At 45.9% G+C, this 24007-nt stretch overlaps 1 protein-coding gene across 8 annotated transcripts in view; it reads left to right on the top strand.

Moving 5' to 3' along the window:
- LOC121857817 overlaps positions 1-24007 on the top strand; it is a 273121-nt gene that overhangs the window by 196251 nt on the left and 52863 nt on the right. For 7 of the 8 annotated variants that reach the window (XM_042354070.1, XM_042354073.1, XM_042354075.1 and 4 more), the window contains one exon: positions 20900-20929. The exons of the other annotated variant lie outside the window; for it this stretch is intronic. In XM_042354070.1, coding sequence (XP_042210004.1) covers positions 20900-20929 — 30 coding nt within the window. The remainder of the gene's footprint in view (positions 1-20899; positions 20930-24007) is intronic. 8 annotated transcript variants of the gene reach the window in all.

Here is a 24007-nt window from a genome sequence, read left to right as displayed (position 1 = left end):
CCTCCTCCCTCCTCCCCCTCCCTCCTTTCTCCCCTCCTTTTCCTCCTCCTCCCTCCCCTTCCTCCCATTCTCCCTCCTCCTTCCTCCTCCTTTCTCCTCCTCTCCCCTCCCCTCCTCCTCCTCCCTCCTCCCCTTCCTCCTCCTCCCCTCCTCCTCCTCCTCTCCCTCCTTTCTCCTCCCTCCTCTCCCCTCCCTCCCCTCCTCTCCTCCTCTCCTCCTCCCTTCCTCCTCCCTTCCCTCCTCTCCTTTCTCCTCCTTCTCCCTCCTTTCTCCTCCTCCTCTTTCCTCCTCCTTCCTTCCCTCCTCCCCCTCCTCCCTCCTTTCCTCCTCCCTCCTCCTCCTTTTCCTCCTCCTCCTCCTCTCCTCCTCCCTCCTCCTTTCCTCCTCCCTCCTTTCCTCCTCCTCTCCTCCTCCTCTCCTCCTTTCCTCCCTCCTCCTCCTTTCCTCCTCCCTCCCTCCCTCCTCCTCTCCCCCTCCTTTCTCCTCCTCCCTCCCCTCCTTTTCTCCTCCTCCTCCTCCTCTCCTCCTTTCTCCTCCTCCTTCCCCCCTCCTTTCCCCTCCTCCTTCTCCCTCCTTTCCTCTCAGCCCTCCTCCTCTCCTCTCCTCCTTTTCCTTTCCAGACGTACACCCATTAAAATATTATTCGGTACCCGTATATTATATCACGTCGTATAAGTTGAATAATTTTTAGGTACATGTATGAGGCAAGCGGTGCATGAACGTGCGTGCGCCTGCATGCGTGTATGCATGGAGATACGTGGGGTTGTTTTTGTGTGGAGGCGTGAGGCTGTAAGTTTTTACTGTGCATGTGAGCATCACGAGGGAGACACACAGCAGTAAAACCTGATGGAGACGATGTTTACGGTGGTGGCGGCGGCTTGTCACTCGTATTTATCTCTCTGTCCTCCCGCTGTCAGATGGTCCTCCCGCCGGCCTTTGTTGCTCTCCGGATGTCGCAGTATGGATATTTTCAGCGTGAGGAGCCACGTGGATAACTCTATCGTGATGCACTGTAGGTGGGGGAGGGGGTGATATGAGCATCTGCGCACATTTCTCTCCACGACCCCACTACACCACACCACACCCACCGCACACCACAACCACCACACACCACCACACACCACACACACCACCATTACACACCATCATCGCCCATGAGAGATACACACCAGTCCTCATATAAGGCCTTAGTCTTAATGGTTGGGGGGGGGGGGCCTCCTATTACTGGGTCCTAATCCTAATGGTTACGTGAGTTTGGGTTAGGGGCCTACTAGCACAGGGCCCCATGTGGTCGGGGGCCATTTGGCGGATGGTCCATCATGGTTACGGAATGCGTGACTCACCTGTTCGTATCATAACCGAGACTTGAATCAAGGTCGCATATTTTTGTCCCCACACCTTTATGTGATGTCACTGTTATTGTTTACGTGGTGACGTCACTGTTAGTGTTGTTTACAATGTGACGTCACTCGTTATTGTTCTTATTTTGTATTGTGGTGTGCTCTTAATCCTCCTCCTTCTCTTCCTTCTATTTCGCCTGCTCCTCTTCTCTTCCTTCCCTCCCTCTTCTCTTCCTTCCCTCTTCTCCTCTTCCTTCCCTCTTCTCCTCTTCCTTCCCTCTTCTCCTCTTCCTCCTCCTCCCCTTTCCCCTCCTCCTTCCTCTCTTCAATTTTAACTTCCTCTTTGTCTCCATAAAGTGAAGGGCGACTCTTGTTCACCTTACGAGACAAACAGACGTAAACAAGCAACAGGTGGACAGGTCTTTGTGGTGGCTGTTGTAATCCTGTTATCGCGGGAGTCTTGGTGTAAATTACAGCCGTCGAGGTACTGGGTAAGGGCGTGGGCCGTGGGTAGGATGTGGGCCGTGGGTAGGATGTGGGCTTAGGGTAGGACGTGCCTAATATGACGAAGTTAGAGAGAGAGAGAGAGAGACTCGACGATAATGGATGACTTAGTTTGCTCGAGGCAAGTTGACAGTCGACTTGCGGGAACACGGGGGGTGAGGGGGGGTTGAGTACAGGTAAAACGCTCATTATACTCGTGCAGGTAGGAAGTTGTGTGTTGTCTCTCAGAGCCCAGGTACCCCCGGGGTCTGGAGTTATAAGCAGGTTGTTTCCCAGGCTAATAGTTTGGCCAGCGTGCGTGCCCTGAGGCTGGATATGGCTACAGGTAAACACTGAGCTCTTGTCGTGTTGACAGAGTTGGTGGTGTGTTGTGTGGGCAGGTAATGTGTATAGTTTTGTGGTGTAACTGATGTGCATAGTGTCAACAGGTGTGTGGGCGTGTGCGTGTGCGCGCGCGCGCGCGTGTGCTCAATGCACATCAGTAAAACACCTGTGGCTTATCCTGGATACAATATACATACAACCTCTGATGATAATGTTGTTCTGGACATACATATACATTGCTTATACAGTAATACATATTTATACCACATACATTACAGGAGCGCAACATGAATATACACGATTACATAAAAGGCGTAACCTGATGCGTATAGTCTGGGTACACTTCATCTCACTCCCGGGATTGAAGGCTGGAAGGTGTCTTGCAAGGCGGTGGATGTGGCGGTGAATTCTTACTGGTGGTAATACTATCCAGTGAGTTAGGGTGTTTTTTGGGGGTGCACAGTCTCCCATGAAACAAGAGGTCGCGTCCTGAATCATGATGGTGTGTGTGTGTTATTTGTGGTAACACTTTACTGTATGTGTTTGTAAAGATATATAGTTAACCCTTCAAGAAGTAGTTTCGAACTTAGGGATTTTGTACTTGTTAACGCCAGACTATTTTATTCATCTGAGAGAAACCTCCACCACTCAATGGGCTAAAACGTACGATAAGCAGTAGTTATGGGGTCTTGTGATGAGGAACTGTGTGGTGCGTTCCCATCTAAGACCAGTGTCGGGCTGTCGTCTCTAGAGGCGTGGAGGCCATTGTCACAACACTTACTTTAGATTTTTTAGATTGCCCTCGAGGGTGCTAGTTTATTTGGCACCCCTTACGTCCTGTGCAAGGTGAAGCGCAGAAGCGTTTACAGCGCCCATCTGAGAAGCTTGCGGAGTTCATGCTTGCCTTCATGACTCCTGCATACTGCGAGGTCAGACAGTTTGACCTTTGACCCTGCTTTGAGCGAAGGGAAACGGTGTGCCTATTTAGCTAGTCTCCTTGTGGGACAAATCGAAAATCTGAATCTGAGTGAGTATTGTGCTGAGGTGTGAATGTTTGGTGTGAGTTGAGTGCTATGAGAATATGTAGTTTGAATGTGTGGTTTGAGAGTTTGGTATGTGGCAGGTGCAGCAGGCATGACGGGCTGGGCCGAGCTGGGCCGGGCCGGGCGGTGAAGGGCGTTGCTTCATAAGTGTCAAGGCTGTCGGGCCGCCATGCTTGTTGAGGAACCTTTGTGTGTGTGTGTGACTAACTAACCCGTGGCCGAGTTTTATTTCTATGGGCCAAGACTCATCATATTGGAGATCCAAACAGTTGCTTATGAGATGTTTAGTTTGCTGTCAGGATGTCTGGAGTCACCGGGTCTGTTTGTCCGGGGTTAGAATTGGGTTTCTCCTGGTGTTGTAATATTAACTAGTGGACAATAGAGAGGTTATGGTTCACATTAACTCGTGCCTCGGGTGACCTATTATGAAACTGCTGTAAAAGGTCGACAATTGGATGTTAACACACCTGATATTTAACACAGGTGAACTTTAGGTGTGTGTGTGTGTTGGCGTTTCCTTCTCGAGTGTCTGGTCTGTCTTAACGCTGTTTGATTTCTAATATCTTGACCGTGATTTGACGTGAAATAACAAAGGTGATTAAGACCTGGTAATTGACCACGTATCCCCATTAGTTAGGTCAGGACAGGCGGTCACTGATCGATGTGACCGCAGCCGCACTATATGTTAAGACATTGTGTGTGAAATAACCCAGACCTTTTACTTTGAGATCAAGGTCAAGACACGTTTTACAATGAAAGTTATATATATATTTACTGTAATATTCATTGTATCTTAAATTTTGCTTGTTATATTTTTCTTCGTGTTTTTTTTTTCAAGACTTAAATTACTCTGGATACATTCGTGGAAAGTTAAAATGGCTGAATGACTGCCTTCATAATGAGCCTCGTCCACATGTTTTTTTTTCTTCAGTGCTAAGTTCCGGGACATAATTGTACGTGTTAATGTGAAGTTAGTGGACTATTCTCACGGGTCTAGTTCTGTAATGACGAAACATTATTTTCATTTTCAACACCTTTTCCTGGCACGAGTTTGAGTGTGATGGCTGGAGTAATTCGCTTGTCACTTGAACAAAACATTGAGAGAACTAGTTTACCAGAGGAAGTTGTGAGACGGTCGTGTGGAGAAACTCCCTCTGCCCATCACCCGGGAACTCCCACTCAAGTTAACGAATTTATATTTAACGGACTTATAGAGATGAAAGTACGTTATTTCTAGGGTCCGTTAGATGTGAAAACCCCATCTAACGGATTATAAGGAAATAAGTCCGTTATATGGAGGTTTCACTGTATACTGTGGTGTGTGTATGTGATATAATGTAATTTGTTTAATACTGTTAAGGGCAGTGTGACCAGGACATAGCAGGGAGAATTGAATTAATACAACACAAGACAGGATGAGGCGTGATAGGGGGAGGGGCGGAAAGATGTAGGTATAGGATACGTACGTGTGTGTGTGTGTCGTGGGAAAGAAAAGTGATAGATGTCCTTTGTTCCCGCTTCCTCCTCCTCCCACTAGCTGAATGGATAACATTGGGACTTTTATTTTAATTCATTTTACATTTCCATATATAATGTTCAACACTTGCGAGGTTTATAGTTTTTGTTCTTGCTGTTGCTGTATATTCACCCCCCCCTCCCCACCAGCTTTTCGTCTCTTACTTCTCGTAACTTAACGATCCTCTACTGATTCACATAGACTGATTTACTGACTTTCATACAGACTGACTTACAGCCTGACTTAAGACTGATTTTATTATCCTCATGGGGCCCTCGTCAGCTTTCTAGTTCGTCTGACAAGTGTGGTGTAACTCTCCTGGAGCAGACAGTGGGGTAAGTGTGTACCAGCTACCATCACTCCTCTCCTCTGATTAACACCCAGTTACTAGACACAGCTGAGGCACTTGACAGACAGGCGGCGTGATGTCTCTCCTTCGGTCATTAACCCGTAGGCCGTAACAGAGGCCAGGTCGGCAGTTGGCTGAGTGAGCGTTGCTGTGAGTGAGCCTGCAGGGAGAGAGGTGCATCAGGAAGCTTTTAATGGATTTCTCTCATTTTTTGACGCCAAATTTCGAAAACTGATCAACCAAAAAGTTTATACTCCATTAACAAAATAAAAAACCGAATCATTATGGATTTTTTTTAGTTTGAAATGTGTGTGTGTGTGTGTGTGTGTGTGTGTGTGTGTGTGTGTGTGAGGGCGACTACCGGCAACTGTGAGAGTAGAATCAGCTGCTGGTGGTGGTGAGTGTCACAAGTGTGTTGTGCTGCCTCACCTGGTCTGGAGAAGTATCATGCCAGGTAGTGTAGTGTTTCATCACCAGGAGTTGGTCTTGGGGCCGTATTATACAGTAGGGTACACACACACACGCGACAGGTAAATATCTCCTTAATTAGATCTCTATTCTCATTAATTTTTTTTATGAGCTAGTTAATCGAGTGGTTTTTTTTTTTACTACCGCAGTCATTCATTTTTTACGCCATCATGATTCAGTGTCGACAGCTGTGGCTTAAATATATATATATATATATATATATATATATATATATATATATATATATATATTCCGGTATAGTCCCTGTGCCTTTTAGTTTACACGATGATTATATTAACTTACCATAAGCCCACAGCAGATATCTGCGAGGTGGGTGAGTGGGTTGGTGTAAGTGGGTGGGTGGGTTAGTGGGTGGGCCAGTAACACGACGAAGGGCTATTTCTCCACGTTGATGAGGGAAGTAGTGACCTTGAGTGTGTTGGAGGGGGGTCTTACTGACGAGTGACGGTGCCTCTGACGTATTCCTGGCCCTCGTCGTCTGCCTACACACGTCAGCTAATAGGGCAGAGGATATCACCAGGTGTGTGCGTATGACAGGTTCAGTCCTCATGAGGTGTAAACTTAAATGCTGGCGTCGTTCGTACACAGGTGAAATTGAGGCTCCAGTGAATAAGCTTTTATTGTAGCGGACACTGGAGTGGTTCTGAGGGACGAGATTTTCCTTCAGTTACTGCCAGCTGAGGTATTGTAGGGAGGGCGTGTCTGGCATTAACATGGGAGGAGTCACTAACACGCCTCTGTCACACACACACACACACACACACACACACGAGAGAAAGCGAAACCAAATACATGATTATTCAATAGTATACCCAGAGCGCGGTGTAAAAACTATCCCTGTTGTGCTTACCAAGTCGTCATCCACTCACCCAAGAAGCTCACGTCTTCTTCAACCAGTCAGTCAGTCAGCTAAGCAACCAATCCGCATGCCAACTATCCGAATACCTAGTCAACTAACCAACTTACAAACGAACCAGACAGCCAGACACCAGCCATGTTCTGGGACAGCTAATTACACAAATGCTCCATAGTGAATATACAGAGTGGGCGGGGGTCGGAATTTACATTGGAATTATGAGATATGAGTTGTGTCAACGGGCGGGGCCTCATAATGTTGGAAACAGTGTGTGGGCTGAGAGAGAGAGAGAGAGAGAGGTAGTAGTTATGTAGTGTGTGTGTTAGTTGATGCTGGTGGTGATGTTTTAAAGCGGATCGGAGAACTTACTGGCCAATGTAACGATGTACTTGTGAGGATAATTAGACTGCAGGGTGACAGATGGCGCCTTTCTACTAAATAGTCGTATGTTCAGCCTTAATAGAAAATCCACTCATCACTTGAAAGACCTCCACCAGTCAGATCAGGAGAGGTGGGTGTTTGGGCTGACTGAACGCTGCCTGTAATTGCATACTATGTGAATGTTGATTATGTGTAACGATCTGCAATGAGTGTTTTGGGGATATTATTGAAATTGGTGTTGCAGCAGAGATATTGCAATGTGCAGTTGGGGGAATTAGTGTGTGTGTGTGTGTGTGTGTGTGTGTGTGTGTGTTCCCTATATAGTCTCTAATGCTTCCTCGCCCTTGCTGATTATGGTTGTTTGTGTTGTTACAAGGTGAGTGTCTAGACGGGCACCCACGTACACCACCACCCATGTACACCACCACCCATGTACACCACCACCACCCACGTACACCACCACCACCCCCCACGAACACCACCAACCCATGTACACCACCACTCACGTATACCACCAGCCCACCACCCACGTACACCACCACCCACGTACACGAAAAGTACTTAGTTTTCTGGGTTCAGTACTAACTTCAATGGTCGAGTGTGTGTGTGTGTGTGGGGAAAGATGCTGAGAGAGAGAGAAGAGAGAGAGAGAGTTTTTTTCTGGCAGGGATCATCAGTATTCTAGCAACGCTCTGTGGAAGGAGAGACACACACACACACACACCCACTCAATCACACACACACACACACACACACACTCAATCACACACACACACCCACCCACTCAATCACACACACACACCCACCCACAATCACACACACACACACACCCACCCACTCAATCAAACACACAACCCCCCACACACACAACCCCACACACACACACACAACCCCACCACACACCCCCACACAGCCCCACACACAGCCACACACACAACCCCCACACACAACCCCCCACACACACCCCCACACAACCCCCACACAACCCCACACACCCCCACACACAACCCCCCCACACACACCACACACACACACACACACACACAACCCCACACACACACAACACACACACACAACCCCCCCACACACACACACACCCCCACACACACCCCCCACACACACACACACAACCACCACACACACACAACCCACACACACACACACAACCCACACAGCCCCCACACACACAGCCCCCACACACACAACCCCCACACACACACAACCCCCACACACACACAACCCCCACACACACACACACACACAACCCCCACACACACACACCCACACACACACACACCACACACAACCCCCACACACAACACACACCCCCACACACACACAACCCCACACACCCCACAACCCCACACAACCACACACACACACCCCACACACAACCCCACACACCCACACACAACCCCCACACACACCCCCACACACACACACACCCCACACACACACACACCCCCACACCACACACAGCCCCACACACACAACACCCCACACACACACACAACCCCCACACACACACAACCCCACACACACACAACCCCCACACACACACAACCCCCACACACACAACCCCACACACACACACACACACACAACCCCACACACACACAACACACACACACACACCCCCACACACACAACCCCCCACACACACACAACACCCCACACACACACAACCCCCCCACACACACACACACAACCCCACACACACAACCCCCACACACACACACACCCCACACACACACACAACCCCCACACACACACACCCCCACACACACACACACCCCACACACACACACCCCACACACACACACACACACACACCCCCCACACACACACACACACACACACACACACACCCCACACACACACACACACACACACCCCCCCCACACACACACCCCACACACACACAACCCCCACACACAACCCCCACACACACAACCCCCACCACACACCCCCCACACACACACCCCCACACACACACCCCCCACACACACACACCCCCACACACCCCTCCCCTTACTTAAATAAAATAATCTACTTAAGCGAGTAGAATTATCTACATCGAGATGCCAGACTATGGTAACGTGGTATGCTAAAGTCTCATTATTAAGCATTTTATCGCTTGAGCTGGAGTCGAGAGCAGGAAACTACACCTGGTGAGACAAGGCGGCGGGCAGGTGAGGACAGGGTGTTGGAGACAGGGTGGGGTGGGCCGCGCTGATATCCTGACCTGGGGAGTGCCTGTGAACCCACACCTTCACACACACACACACACGCACACACGCACACGCGCGCGCGCGATAGCAATACTCCCGAATGAGTAAAGTGTGTGTGTGTTCGTCCATTGCCTCAGATTTCACTTTCAAGTTGCTTTCTCCATGACTGTCATCATCCACACACGTCAACACATCCCCAATCCCCCCCGCCCTTCCACCCCTCATCTCCCTCCCATTCCTCTTCTTCTTACACATCTCCTCTTTCTTACACATCTCCCCCCCCCTCTCCACGTCATCTCCCTTTCCACCTCCCCACTCCCTCTCTCCCATCCCTTTCCTCCCATCCATTTACCCCATGACAGTCACAGCCCCTCTATCGCATCATGCACCCACCCTCCACCTCCCCTCCACCACTCCACCTCCCTCCACCCTCCCACCCCTCCACCCTCCACCTCCCCCCTCCACCACTCCACCTCCCCTCCACCACTCCACCTTCCCCCTTCACCCTCACCTCCCCCTTCACCCTTCCACCTCCCCCTCCACCTTTCCCTCCCCCACCTTTCCCCCTCCCCCACCTTTCCACCTCCCCTCCACCCTCCACCTCCCTCCCTCCACCTTCCACCTCCCCCTCCACTCCTGCCTCCCCTCCACCTCCCCCTCCACCACTCCACCTCCCTCTCCACCACTCCACCTCCCTCTCCACCACTTCACCTACCTCTCCACCGCTCCACCTCCCTCTCTACCACAGCCGCCACTCCCCTGAGGCGACCCTCCCTACCCCACGAGAGACTGTGTCATTTTAGGTAATTGAGGAACGACATAATATCTACTGATTAATTTAGTGAAGACACTCCAGGCTTTGTGGTGGTGACTCGACCCTTGGCTCTGAGGAAACCGACTTGATCATCTAGTTATTATTATTATTATTATTATTATTATTATTATTATTATTATTATTATTATTATTATCATTATCATTATCATTATTATTATTATTATTCAGAGAGACTTGTCAACCTTTTCTCTTACTGGCCAGGGAGAGACTTCTACCTTAGCAGTGAGGTGGACAGTTGTTTTCTCTCCCCTCATGAACACAGCCAATTTCCAGCAGTGGCCGTGGGGGGGTGGGGGGGGGCTGTGGTTTATATGTAGCGAAGTCTATAATTAATGCATTATATGAGGCGGGGGGCGATGGGAGGGAGGGATGTGGTCGCGGGTCATCGGGCGAAGGTGGTGGTGGGAAGGTGGCGGCGACCTACAGTTAGCGAGTCTCTTTCTCTCGGGGAGTCATGGGGATGTTGGGAGGAGAGACCTACTGGGATGGGTGGGAGAGAAGCCTATCTTTAGGGGTTGACCTGACGCAGGGAAAGAATATAGGAGTGATATGGAGGAAACCAGGAGGAGGAAGATTTAGTAAATGACTTAAGGGAGGTGATGTGAAGGAAGTGTAATGCCGAATGTAATTTTAATCTGACATTTGGTTTGTATTTATCTCTCTTCTTTTTTATTGTCGTTGCCACGTCTTCGGGGGGGGGGGGCACCATAAGGTTAGAATATAAGTTTTGCTAAAGTTCTGTATTCAAAGCTTACTCAGCCATGGGCTTCAGGGGGGGGGGGAGGAATTTAGCTTAAGGATATAAATTTGGCTTAAGTTGTTGACGTATCCACAGCTTACTCAGCTCTGTAACGTTTTAGAAGTCCAGGTAAAACTTTCACAGTAGTAATGACTGATTTCTGGGACACTTCACCGAGGCTTTTAAACAGTGATTGGGAATTTTTTGTTTAAAGTAAAAGTTGAAACAAAAAAATTCAACATTTAGACCTGATAGTTCTCGAGTTTCTCATTCATTGAAGTTTAGGTCAACTTATACTTCCTGGTTTAGGGTTATTTCTTTAAGCAACTTATGTAAAATGGTTTTCATGATCTTACCTGCGTCTTCCACTTCGTTATTTATTGAAGGAAATGCGGACAAAGAACCCTGAAGAATGTTGACTGGCTGGTTCTAACTGAGGGACTTGTCGTGTTTGCAGAAAGGTAATGTTGGGCAGACAGTGGTGGACGTGACCCTTGTGTATTGTGAAGCTTAACATGTGAAGCGGTGGCGGTGCCATGTTAACGATGATGTGTGGGCCATGTTCCTGACAGCAGTTGCCACCATCTGCCTCACAGTGGCGCCACCGACACTATGCTTGGGTGTCCAGATCTAACTTGATTAGCACCACTGTTGGTGTACTCAGTCTTGTAGTGTACAGAGCAGACGTTGATCTTATTTATGACTATTATTATAAGTAACTGGATGTATAGAACCTGTGAGTTGGCCTGTGTGCAGTAGGACCAGTGCGCGTCTCTCTTGTCCTGCAACTAATAATGTTTTTCTCGGGAGGCATATTTTATTATACGGGGCTGACTGCACGTAGTGGGTAGTCTTGGTCAACCTTGTTTTGGAGGCACTGCCTTCATGGTCACGATAAAGTCAGTAGCAAGCAGCCAAAATCTCCAGTTGAGGCACCGCAACTTGGTACAGCTGCTTCGTAGAAATTACCCGAACCAAAAGCAAAGTGGCTCTCATATGTCTGACGATCTTTTTGGGGCAGTACGGATACAGCTTACTGTAGAGAAAGCCTTATATCTTTACACAAGGAGGCTTGATAGGCCCCTTAATGTTCCTAATGGTACACCAACACTGTCCCTGGTACTCTTGCTTCTTAATAATTATTATTATATTACAATTAGAGGTGTTAGGAACAACAACCTATTATATGTAAGCTGGATACAACACTGGCTGATGTGGTCCTCGCCCGGCCAGTCTTGAGAAGGTCGTGGTTTATCAAGGCCCAGGGTGATTAATTTGGTGCACCTGATAATAACAGAAGAACTCTTGTGGTCCCTGAGTACATTAATAGCTTCCCTGGCGAATCATTTTTATTTTCTTGATAGTTTATGACACCGGTGGAAACAGTTATTGCAATCGTGGGAGAAGCTTATTTTTATGGTTTCTTGTATTTTTTTTTATGTAGACTTTGGTGTGTTCGCCGTAAACAAACTAACCAGTCAGGCCCTCGTTAGCGTGTTTCCAGGGTGGGAGTCTGGGAACCAACGCTGAGAATAATGGCCTCAAAAACTAAACATTATTTTCACCGTAATAAAATATTTTCCCATTAGTATTACAGCTTCGTGGCAGGTTTGTTGATGCGTAGTGTGTAGTGAGTACGTGATGATCTCGCCCTCGGTGTCTTACCAGTGAATGACACTTTTATCTGAGTTATCCATAGACTGGTGCTCTGGATGTTCGTTTTCTCTAATTTATCTCTGGCGTGATATTCACATCTTCACTATTTCATTGAGAACTGCTACCGGCCGCCACATCAGCTATTTTACGTAAGAACTCTGTACTGTTAAACTGTTTTTTTTTTGTATTGTTAAATATATTAGATGTAGAATGTTATCTCCAGCTGGTAATGATAGCAGCAATGGTAGGCGTAATTATTTACACAGCACGGCACCCTGATAAAGCTCTTTATCCAGTAGATGTAGTGCGTGTTGTTGAGGGGTGGGCGTGGTGCTGATGTTATGTAACGTCAGCATAATAGCAATAATACCCTGTCAGCAAGAACGGAAGCAACAGCAGCGTCGTGTAGAAATTGTTATTGGGTGCTCAGGGTCGCTTTGGCTGGCTGGTGAAAAACACTGGTGTTGAAATAGTAGTGATGATAGTGTTTATTTAACAGCAACTACATTTAACATTTCATTAATACCATGAGCAAGATATACACATTGCTAGTGAACTAAAACAACACGAGGAGTTTAGGAAACAAAAACAACATTTTAACAGAAAGGAGTCATTTTGTCGCTTTTGGGCGCCAGTGACGCCACCTGAGGACAACATTCCTTCCTTCAGTAACTTGGTCGCTTCACTGATCACAGTGGTCAGTGCTGCGTCATGATGGAAGGTCAGCGAGTGTCATTCAGATAATAGGTCACGTCTGGCGACTCATGAGAACACTTTCACTTTTTGGTTCTGACTTGAGGGTGTAAAGTAATTCTTCTTGGTATTACGAACGACCACCCTAAAGGTTGATTAAGACCACTGTGTCCTGATGTGGGGTTGATGATGAGAGAGACGCCCTCGCTCACAGGAGTCTCATGAACAAAGTTTTCATCTTTTTATATAATTTTCTTGCATCTCGAGTGCGTTTTTTCCGACTTGAACCTTTACCCTGGTCACAACACAAGATCAGATCCTAATGACGAGTTTATTACCTTATTGTCTTGAAATTCCTCCTAAAACTCCTAATAAATTGTGTACGAAGAGCATTATGACCTCAAGAAGATATCGAACCCCAACGAATAAAGAGAAACCCTTTAGAAACCTTATAGTCTTTTTGATTGTTTGGAATGTATAGAGTGATATCAGTGACTCTCTCTACTTCACATTTTGATCACAACCACCCACGGAGGAGGCTTTAGAGTAAATGGTGATCTAAAGTCTAAACCATTGCTAAAATTCATTGGCTCATCATCTCTCTCAGTACTGGATTCTCAAATGTTCGGGCCCCAAATTTTCCTTGTGTTTGGAGATGTCAGAATGTATTGTATTGTCTGGCTTAAAAAAATGGAACGAAAAATTAAAGAAAAAAATTATATGAAATATGAACTTCAATATTAAATTGAAGCGCCAATTTTATTAGACACGTTTAGTAAACATTAAGTTAGAGGATAATGTGAGCGTGTAATGCTGTGTTCAGTACTGTGTCAGGCAGCTGCTGTGGTAAACAGGAAGTCCAATTAGAGAAGACAGAGTGGTGTCCATAAAGTGAGTGTTTTATGTTATGGTGACGGTGTGTGTTCAACTCCATTATATGTACCACATTTCCACCTTCCAAGATACGAGGGGTTTATCGATCCTGGTAACAGATATGGTTGTCTCTGTCCTTGTTGTCATAGAGACAGGAGGCTTCGAGGTCCTTCAACTCCTCCTCATGAGGCAGTGTTGTGTTGCCGCCACCCACGACACTAATAACTGTTGGTCCCCGCGTGTAGTGGTGGTGTTTGGGTCTCGGCCAGAGGGAGGGAGATCACTGATAACATTTCACAAGACTAAAAGCAGTAATAACTCTGATCCCTGCTGGGGGGGGGGGGTCAGTGTGCAGGGCCCCAGCTTGAAGAGGGAGGATCACTGATAACATTCTCTCCAAGATAACATCGCTTGGAGACTTTCACAATAATAGGAACGTCACGCTTCGAAATCTGAGTCGCAATAAAAAACGGAAACATAACAATACACAGGCGGTGAGACTCCTTGCCTCGTGGACATCCTCTTCAGCAGTCTGTAAGTGTGAATATTCCTGTACTTGCAGCTGGGGCGGATGTGAGCGAGGGCGTCCAAGCTGTGTTTAAAAAAAGTTAGTCTTTATGCGAGTGATTACCGTAGATGAAGTTTATTATTGGTTATTTCAAAACAAAACAATCTCGCCTACGGTGTTACCTTCCCTCTTGAGGTTCTTCTTGCTGTCTCTCCCTCTTTCTCCCCTCTCTCCTCAGCTTAGTCGTTGGTCTAATAAAAAGCTCCTTTATAACATTCACTCATCGCTGAATGATATTTCTTGTTTTCATTTTCTTTCATTCTTGTTGGTTTCCCCTTAAGTGTCTTCCTAATTCCGCCTTAATGTTTTTCTTTCCCTCCGGCTGCTTTATTGTTTATCGCTCGCCTCCACCTTTCACTGGTGGCCTTTTCAGTGGTAATTCATTTCTCTCTCTCTCTCTCTCTCTCTCTCTCTCTCTCTCTCTCTTAGACATTTTTTGTACTTATCTCTTTGTTCGCGTCTATCTTTCATGCTGATTTTTTTATTAAGAGAGAGAGAGAGAGAGAGAGAGAGAGACGGACGTGTGAACAGGTGACTAAGTTGCCCTTGGATAGAAGGATGGATGGTGGGTGGTCCTGGGAGAAAGTGGCACAATAGGCTACCTTCTCTCTCTCTCTCTCTCTCTCTCTCTCTCTCTCTCTCTCGTTTGCTGTATTGTCCCTGTTGCTTCCTGTTAGTTTCCGTTGGCCGTTGGTATTAAAGGGCGTCGCTATCTACTGCACACTGTTGCCAGGGCCCGCGAGAAAAACATCCATGGAGGGTCGACATTTACTCGAAGTCGACGACGTAATGAGAAGACCTTTTGTTGTATACTTTGTTTACTTAAGCTACGAGACGGGAGCTTTAAACGACATGGAAATCGCATTGAAATTTCATACCATGAGAGATTATTAGTTACATCAACTAATGTAAGTCGAAGGTAATCTTAAAAAACATTGAAGATTAACACGTACTGTACATTTATTTATTTATTTATTTATTTATGAACGTTTTGGCTATTTTTGGGAAGATGTTTCTTGTCATTATACGTTTTTTTGTTTGTTACTTCAGCAGCTTTACACGGAAGAATATTTAGGTTCGTGGTGCTTCCTGGTGAAAGTCTACACTACAATATATACACTTCTTACTGCGACAGTATTCTTGCGACATTTATTGTCACCAGTCGTATTAGAACCAGTGTCTCCCATCACACTCTACCTGTAGTAGTTTTTAGATAATAACAGCAACAGTACCCAGAGTAGTAGTAGTAGTGATGGTGGTTGTAATGATAGTTATAGTGGTAATAGTAGTAGTGGCAGTAGCAGGTGCAGCAGTGTTGGCGCCAGGCAGGGACGGCGCCGTGTTGCCCTCAGGGGTTGTGGGGACACTGCTTGTGTTGTGTAGCCAAGAGGGGTGGGTGGCCGACAACTGTTACCTCCACTACCTACCGAGTTTATCGAGCAGCTACTTCTAGACCTCCTACTGTAGTCCTCGAGCAGCTACTTCTAGACCTCCTACTGTAGTCCTCGAGCAGCTACTTCTAGACCTCCTACTGTAGTCCTCGAGCAGCTACTTCTGGGCCTCCTCCTGTAGTCCTCGAGCAGCTACTTCTAGACCTCCTTCTGTAGTCCTCGAGCAGCTTCTTTCCTCCTCCTGTAGTCCTCGAGCAGCTACTTAGGCCTCCTTCTGTTGTCCTCGAGCAGCTACTTCTAGACCTCCTTCTGTAGTCCCCGAGCAGCTACTTCTAGACCTCCTTCTGTAGTCCCCGAACAGCTACTTCTAGACCTCCTTCTTAGTCCTTCTGAGCAGCTTCTAGACCTCCTTCTCTAGTCCTCGAGCAGCTACTTCTGGGCCTCCTCCTGTAGTCCTCGAGCAGCTACTTCTAGACCACCTTCTGTAGTCCTCGAGCAGCTATTTTTAGGCCTCCTCCTGTAGTCCTCGAGCAGCTACTTCAAGGCCTCTTTCCGTTGTCCTCGAGCAGCTACTTCTAGACCTCCTTCTGTAGTCCCCGAGCAGCTACTTCTAGACCTCCTTCTGTAGTCCCCGAGCAGCTACTTCTAGACCTCCTTCTGTGGTCCCCGAGTAGCTACTTCTAGACCTTCTTCTGTAGTCCTCGCGCAGCTACTTCTAGACCTTCTTCTGTAGTCCTCGCGCAGCTACTTCTAGACCTTCTTCTGTAGTCCTCGCGCAGCTACTTCTAGACCTTCTTCTGTAGTCCTCGCGCAGCTACTTCTAGGCCGCCTCCTATAGTCCTCGAGGAAAGTCTTCAACACTTTTTTTTTTTTTAAGTTTTTGACGCCTCTGCTTCCAGCCCGTCTAACTTATTGCTTGAGAAGGATGTTGCATTCTCTGCCACTTGGGTCTTTGTACTGGAGAATGACGCTTCAGACTTGACGTATACAGTGCTTGCAACATTTCTCACTGCCGTCTTCTGTACCACTGTCAGTATTTCTTCTACATACAAATATCAACTATATTTTCTTATATATAAACCGTTATGATAGTCCCATAGTATTTATCACTTAATAATTAACCCTTCCGCGCCGCCACCAACCTACAGTAAACAGCGACCATCACTCTCCCTCCGTCAACAGTCAAGAACTCAGTGTGAAGTAAGATGGAGTGTTATGGAAGGGACGGTACAGCCTCGTATAACACCATGCCTTAATGGATCTTAGACAGGAGAGAGGAAATTGGTTGAGGAATGAAGATGAACGGCCGGGGTCTGTGACTGTCCCAATACGCCCTTCAGCTTCGTGATTGCTTGTGTCTCCCGCTTGTGAGAACTCTTTTGGGTGTCGTTTAAAAGATTGGTATTGAAATGGTTAAGTGTGAATTGTAATAATTTGCCATCACAGTATTTTCATATTGTAATTGATATATCACTGTAGTTGAAAATATTTGTAGTTTGGTTGTAAAATAAAAGGTTGGATTCCGTAATAGATAACATTAGGTCAGGATATAAAAAAAAATGTATAGAATATATCAAGATTTAGATAGCCATAGTTATAGTCCGTGTTAGTTAGTTATCATAAGTTGTTAGTTTCCCTTAAACAACAATAAGCCGTCGTTAGGAGTTCCAACAACGTAAATATAACCCCGAAAAAAGTCGTTATATTTAAGTTTGAGTTTTTGATTCGTTTGTGATTTGTATTGACGAATTGTATGCTAATAATTTTGTTTGTGTTACACCTCACACCTTCTAAAATCTCATTCAGGATGGACAGTCAGTCCATAGGCCCACCAGATCAAGGCAGACTGAAATAACAGCATCTGTTAACAGAGATTAAGTGTTAAACACAGTCCCTTACCTTATTTATGGCTAACAATCTCCTGATAGGTGTTTATTTTAATATCACTGTTCCCTTAAAACTGGTTTAATCAAAACCGCTCTAAAAATAAAAAATCTGTTTAACAATAAATCAAAATAAACATGTGCTCTCCATCCATATACACACAAAAGGCCACAAATTAATCCACTTAAAATAATGTTATCGCCACCAAATATAATGCTCTCACTATTACATTACTCTTTCAGCCATAATGAACATATTGCACCTTAGTTAACACCAAAATTATCCGTGATTGCCCAGATAACAAAAGATAAATGTATACTAAACAAGCTTGTCCCTTCTGTCTCCTCAAACCCGAGAGAGAGAACTAAAACAGAAACTGTTCCAACACTTTCTTGCTTCATCAACACATAATCTTTAATTCCTTTTTACTTTACAACTGCTTCTTACAGCCTCTCATAACTGTACAAAAAATAACGATGCATTCTGTAAAGTTTGCATAATGAAACAAATACTAATATACATATTAATATACAATAATCACGACATTTTTACAAGCCTTTACTATGAGCTTGGAATTCGATCTAAAGAAAACGGGCCACAATAGAAACTAAATAAAATGGGTAACAAACAAATATTGAGGAAAAAGGGGAGATGACCGTAACATTTGTCAATTATTTTACGCTTTCTTGCTGAGGACGACGACCCGTAAGTAGCTGTTATGAGTGTGCGATGCCTGGAAACCTCGAACCTGTATTGGTGTTGTGGTCATTTTCAATGATACGGGAGATATAATGAGTGGGTGTTGGCGATCATCGTGGCAGGTCAGGGTTCGTATCCATTCGCCCTGGGGGAAGGTTGTGTGCTGTGGGTGGTCGCTGGTGGTGATATTTAACTTGTTGCTCAAAAGTCTGATGGGTACGTCTCCTGCGGGTATTGTGGACTGTATGATAAGATTAAAAATTTACATGAGACACACACACACACACACACACACACACACACACACACACACACACTCTTTTGATTGTGTATTCTTAATTATTTTGTAAGCATATAATATCACATAAGTTAGCCTGGTATTTGTAGTATGGCAAAGTACCCAGTAGCTACGACCCAGTCTAGACGAGGTGGATATTAGGCCCCCTCCCCCCCCTTACCCAGCGCCCCCCTTGAGCTGCTGCAGTTGGCGAGGAGTAATAATGTGAGGGTGGACGTGGCGGGGCAGTGGGCGATAATTGTGTGGGTGTGGGGTGGCTCCCGGCCCTTGCAAATCTGTCCAACACCCAGGTATTACTAGCCTCCACCTCCCACACTACCCCAGGCACTAGCCTCACGCTCCCACCATTCACCACCCTCCCTAGCTTACTGTGGCAGGAAGGAAAATTCTTCGTTTTTTATGGATGTACACCGTGCATGGCGTGCTGATCCAGAGAAAACGGCAGTGTATGGCTGACTGTGATATTGTTGTTAGTAATTTTTTCGCGGATTGCCGAGATAGATACTTTTGTGACAAGGTTGTAGTAAAGTAGTATTGGTGGTGATGAAGGTGTGTGTGATGGCTTAATATGCTGTCAGACACGCTTGTGGTGGCCGGGGAGGGGTGATAATGCAAAACTTCCGCGACGCCACAGCTCAGCGGACCCCCTTCCCCCCTGCACCTTCCTTCATTCACGACGGAAGTATACGTTAAACACACACAACAAGACAAAAGACTCACCCACGCCCGCCTTCACGCCCGCTCGCCCGCCCACCCGTACAGAAAGAGCCACCGGTAAATACACAGGAAGTATCTCTAGCACCACCCGCTACTGAGGGGCATCTCGAGGAAAGGCATCAACCTCTCCTCCCCCACCACTCACACTCCGTTCTTTATATATAACTAAATCATCATCCAATCTGGGGGTTGCAACAGAAGCACGGTACGGTATATATATAAATTCACTTTGGCTTGAGTTGATAATTATAATAAACGTGAAATAAATTTGATCACGTGATTAGGGGGTCAATGCCGCCTGGATCTGTCATCAACTGTGTGTGTATATTTTGTCAAAGGTCAAGGTCACAGCTTTAAGAAAATAAGAAAAACTATGTGATACAAGTGTTGACTTGGCACCTTCCTCGAGTGCAGTGTAGTTTCTTACAGGAGGATGTAGGAGCCTTGGCAGGTGGTGATGCTGGGGTAGAGGGTGTCCCCACCACCACCTATAGCGAGTTCGTTTTTGTTTACTTAAAGTGTTTTCTCCAACCGCCTGTTCCCTTACCGTCAAGGTGGTGCTCAAGTACAGGTGTTTATTTAATGGAGCTCGTGGTATCTAATTCAGGTGTTTATATAGCAGATAATTAGCTGCCTTCAGGTGTTTATATAATGAAGGTATTACCGTGTTAGCATTACCGCAGTCATCGTGTCACAACACCATGGATTCTGGAGAACTGTTTATGGCGCAAAACTTCTCTTCGTTGAGTCGTCAAGTTTTGCCTTGTAATATAAATATCACCAACCAAGTCATCGGCTACATTCAGGAAAGAATTTTCTATTTGTAGTAGTGTGGGAATACGTGACGCCAGACCCATGTAGCAGACGCTGGTGGCTAACTCGTAAAGGTTTGACTCGTGCGTCAGTGTGAACAACTCTCCGGCTTTTGTTGCTGTCTTTTTCATTTAGGAGAAAAATTGAAAAAGCACTCACCGTTCTGTGTGGTACGTGGCGCACATACCTGAATGTGTACCTGTTTTATTGTGTGTGTGTGTGTGTGTGTGTGTGTGTGTGGTGGGGGATTGGGTTAATTTACTTACTTTTCTGGCGTTCTACATTATGCTGTCCTCTTTAAATCCTAACTCCATCATTTCCGGAACGAGTGTGTTCAAAATAATGAAATAATTGACATAACTAATGTGTATTGGCAGTTAAATATGTTCTAAGGAAACAAAATTAGTTTCATGAACCAAGTGTTCTCATTAATACTCATAAACATATTGTAAAAACGAGCATTGGTGTCATATAAACCCGAGATGCGAAAATATATTTTAGTTCACCTTAATTGTTATTGTATAAAGAAAACGAGGAATATACGTGTTTTCTATGATGGAGTTCTTACTGTATATTTTTTATAGTTTATTAACCTTTATTTCGTTCCTTCATACATTATTAAGTTTTGTTCATTTTTTTTTTACTTTGTTTTGTGATCATTATATATGACTGAGATTCTAATGATTTTCTTATGTTACAGGTACAGTTTGGGAAGGAGTCTATCTTCATGGTAAGATTATAATTGTTTTTGTAGGATGAATAAGACGATACATATTTTTTGCCATAGGAGTAGCACTACGTTGTGGTTGCTTAAGAGGTAATTAAATATTTTCCTCGTTATAGGGGTAATATATGTTTTACTTGTTTGTTTTTACATCGGGGGAGGGGGGGGGCAGGGGTTGTCTCGGCTTGATGTTCCACCGTATTACTGTGCTTCAACAACTATAATTCCCTTAAGTAATAACTCTAGGTAATTTGTATATAAGAGTTCGGTTGGGTAAGATGTCATTATTTTAACGTTGTGTTGTAAGTTACTGTACGTAGTGAAGGTTGGATATAATTTCACGGTTTACCTGATGGTGAGCGTTTCCGGTATGCCAACTGTCATTCCTTGAGGGTGGTGAGCGTCTTAGGCTGCTGCTGTTGTCAGACGGGCTCTGTTGAGGTCGCAGGGATGTATTATGAGGTCAAGAAAACAATGGTGATGCAGTAATAACAAGAAGGTAATGTTTATAGTGCTATAATATTAATGACAATAATAAATGGTAGAAATTATATCATTAACATGGATATTGATGAAAATCATAACACTGTTGAAAACAACGACAGAATAATAATAATAAATAATAATAATAATAATAATAGTGTACACAGGTATATACTATCAACGAAGAAAATTAAGATTAGACACACGCCAGCATTACTTAGTGTAGTGTAGACAGCGAGCGTCCTTCATGCAGGCTGGCGGTGATGCGTATTATCGTAGGTGTCGGTCGGTGCCTTATGACAAGACGGGTTGTTGACATCCTCCCTTCCCTCTCGCTCTGCTGGGTGAAGGAGTTGGCCAAGATCCGGGAGACGGAGGGTTAGAGACCCCACAAGGTCAACATCGCGTCGTAGTACTGTCGATCCAGCCTCCGTCACCACCAGAGACACGCGGAAGTAGTGATGGGTGGCTCCTCGTTCTTGTTGTCTAGGTGAGTCCGGAATAGACAGGGGAAGGGGTGGTAGGGATGTTAATAGCCATAGAAAGGGGATAGAGAAAGAATTGGTTTGGATAGTGCCATGTAGCGAATTATTAGAGGGTGACTGTTATTTCCTTCCTCGACACCATTAGACATCTGTTAGAGCAGTTAAGGGTAGGTTACCGCAGGTGGTTATTAGTGTTGTGACTGTTACTACCGCAAGAAGCCAAACGAGGCGGGACGGGAAAATCGCAGTGGGTGATGTCTCATTTCTCCTGAAGGGAACAAGGTATTTCCTCCCTGGCCCCGTCGTCGTCAAGGTGTTGTTCTCTCTGGTGTGTGGATAAGACCTCCGCTGCGTGTGTTGTGTTGTGGTGACGGGGAGGAGGACGGCTCAAGGTCGAGACAAGAATGCAGTTTGGGGTCTTTATGTAGTGTGTGTCTCTCTCTCTCTCTCTCTCTCTCTCTCTCTCTCTCTCGGGATGGTGGTTGCAAGATGTGGGTTTTTTTTTTTTATTGGGCACCCCCCTACATCCTTGTGTAAGGTGAAGCGCAGAAGCGTTTACAGTGCCCAACAGGGAAGCATGCTAAGTTCATGCTTGCCTTTATGTCTCATGAGTTAAGGGCGTAAAAGCCTGTGTGGTTTTGGTCGTTGCAACTATGCGGTCAGAGGTTATGACCCGAGCCTCAAGAGTTGGGAGGTCGTGCGGTAATTGCTGTGTTGTAGTGGATGCATGGTCGTCGTAGAGGCGTAGCCCAGGAGTTATGGAGGTAAGGATGGAGGGTGTAGTGGAGGGAGGTAGGAGGAGTGGGGGGCTGCGTGCCGACCGTGGCCATGGCTGAGGGGCCCCAAGAATGTGGGAACTGGAGGTCGTGGAGGCTGTTGTTGGAGGAGGAGGAGGTCGGGGTCACGGTAGTGCAAGTGCTGTAGGTTGGAGGCCAAAGAACGTAGTAGTGGTGGTAGTAGTGAGGGAGGGGTGGGGGGCAGGGGAGGGAATGGAAAGGCAAGGCCAGGGCTTCAGATGACAGTGGGGGGGGGGGTGTTGATGTTGATAGGGAAGAGGGAACGTCATCTGAGGCATTTATACCTCATTGGGTAACATGCGGTCATGGTTTAAGGTTCTCGTAGTATTATCTCTTCTCTCCCTCTCCATTCCTCTCCTTCCTTCCCCCCTTTCTTCTCCATCCTTTTGTCTTCCTTTCCTCTCCCTCCCAGTTACCCAAATGACGACACACTCATCCCTGTCGGTCTCATAAGCATCCAGCGTCTCGTCATAGTCATTGTAGCTTGGTGTTGCTCCTTCATACAGGCTGTTTAAGAGGTCTGCTTGATGTCACAAACCAGACGACATCCAGTCTGACTTGTGCTGAACCTGGCACTTACTCTAACTCCCCTCAACTATGCCTGGTCACCTTCACTGTAAACACCAGATATTTGTTGGTTTCCGTCACACACACACACACACACACACACACTCAATCTTACTCTCTCTTGTGTTGACTGGTTAATAATGCTCATCACTTATGTTTTTTTAGAAGGCTGTAGCCACAACTTTCACTCTTCTTGGTAGATAATGTCGACATGTTCATCTCGCCTTGACCTTTATATGACTTAAGTTTTTTAATGGATCAACACCAACGGAGAAGGTCAACTTTGAATAATTGACTCGAGTATCACAATAGACATACCTGGAGGACTATGTCAAGAAGAACGTCTTAAGAATGACTTGTTCAGCTCTTGTGATGAATACAGTAATAGGTAATACACACATTCATGAATATCATATTATCCAAGACCTGAGTCACAACAATAGACACATGTTTTGGAGTAATATAACCTGTGCTATTGTTCTCATAGTCACTCGGGAGCTGTTGGCCGGAGATTCCTTTGTGGTGCCGTCTTTGTCTTTGAAGTTTCGCTAGGAAAATTTGGCAACGTCTTGAGGATTCTGTCCACTTGTGCAGTTTCCCCCCACGGTGACAGATTATGAGATTCTCAGGGGTGTTTCTCTATTATATCAGTGTATTTTCTATTTCTCTCTCTCTATCTCTCCAATCCTTTATTCTCTCTCTCCCTTTTTTCCCTCCTCACGTCCATAGCCTCTTGTATTTCTTGTCCACTT

The sequence above is a fragment of the Homarus americanus genome, unplaced genomic scaffold, assembly GCF_018991925.1.
Source record: "Homarus americanus isolate GMGI-L3 unplaced genomic scaffold, GMGI_Hamer_2.0 scaffold13846, whole genome shotgun sequence".
Lineage (NCBI taxonomy): Eukaryota > Metazoa > Arthropoda > Malacostraca > Decapoda > Nephropidae > Homarus > Homarus americanus.
The sequence above is the reverse complement of the archived record's forward strand: the minus strand, read 5'-3'. Positions and strand labels throughout refer to the sequence as shown.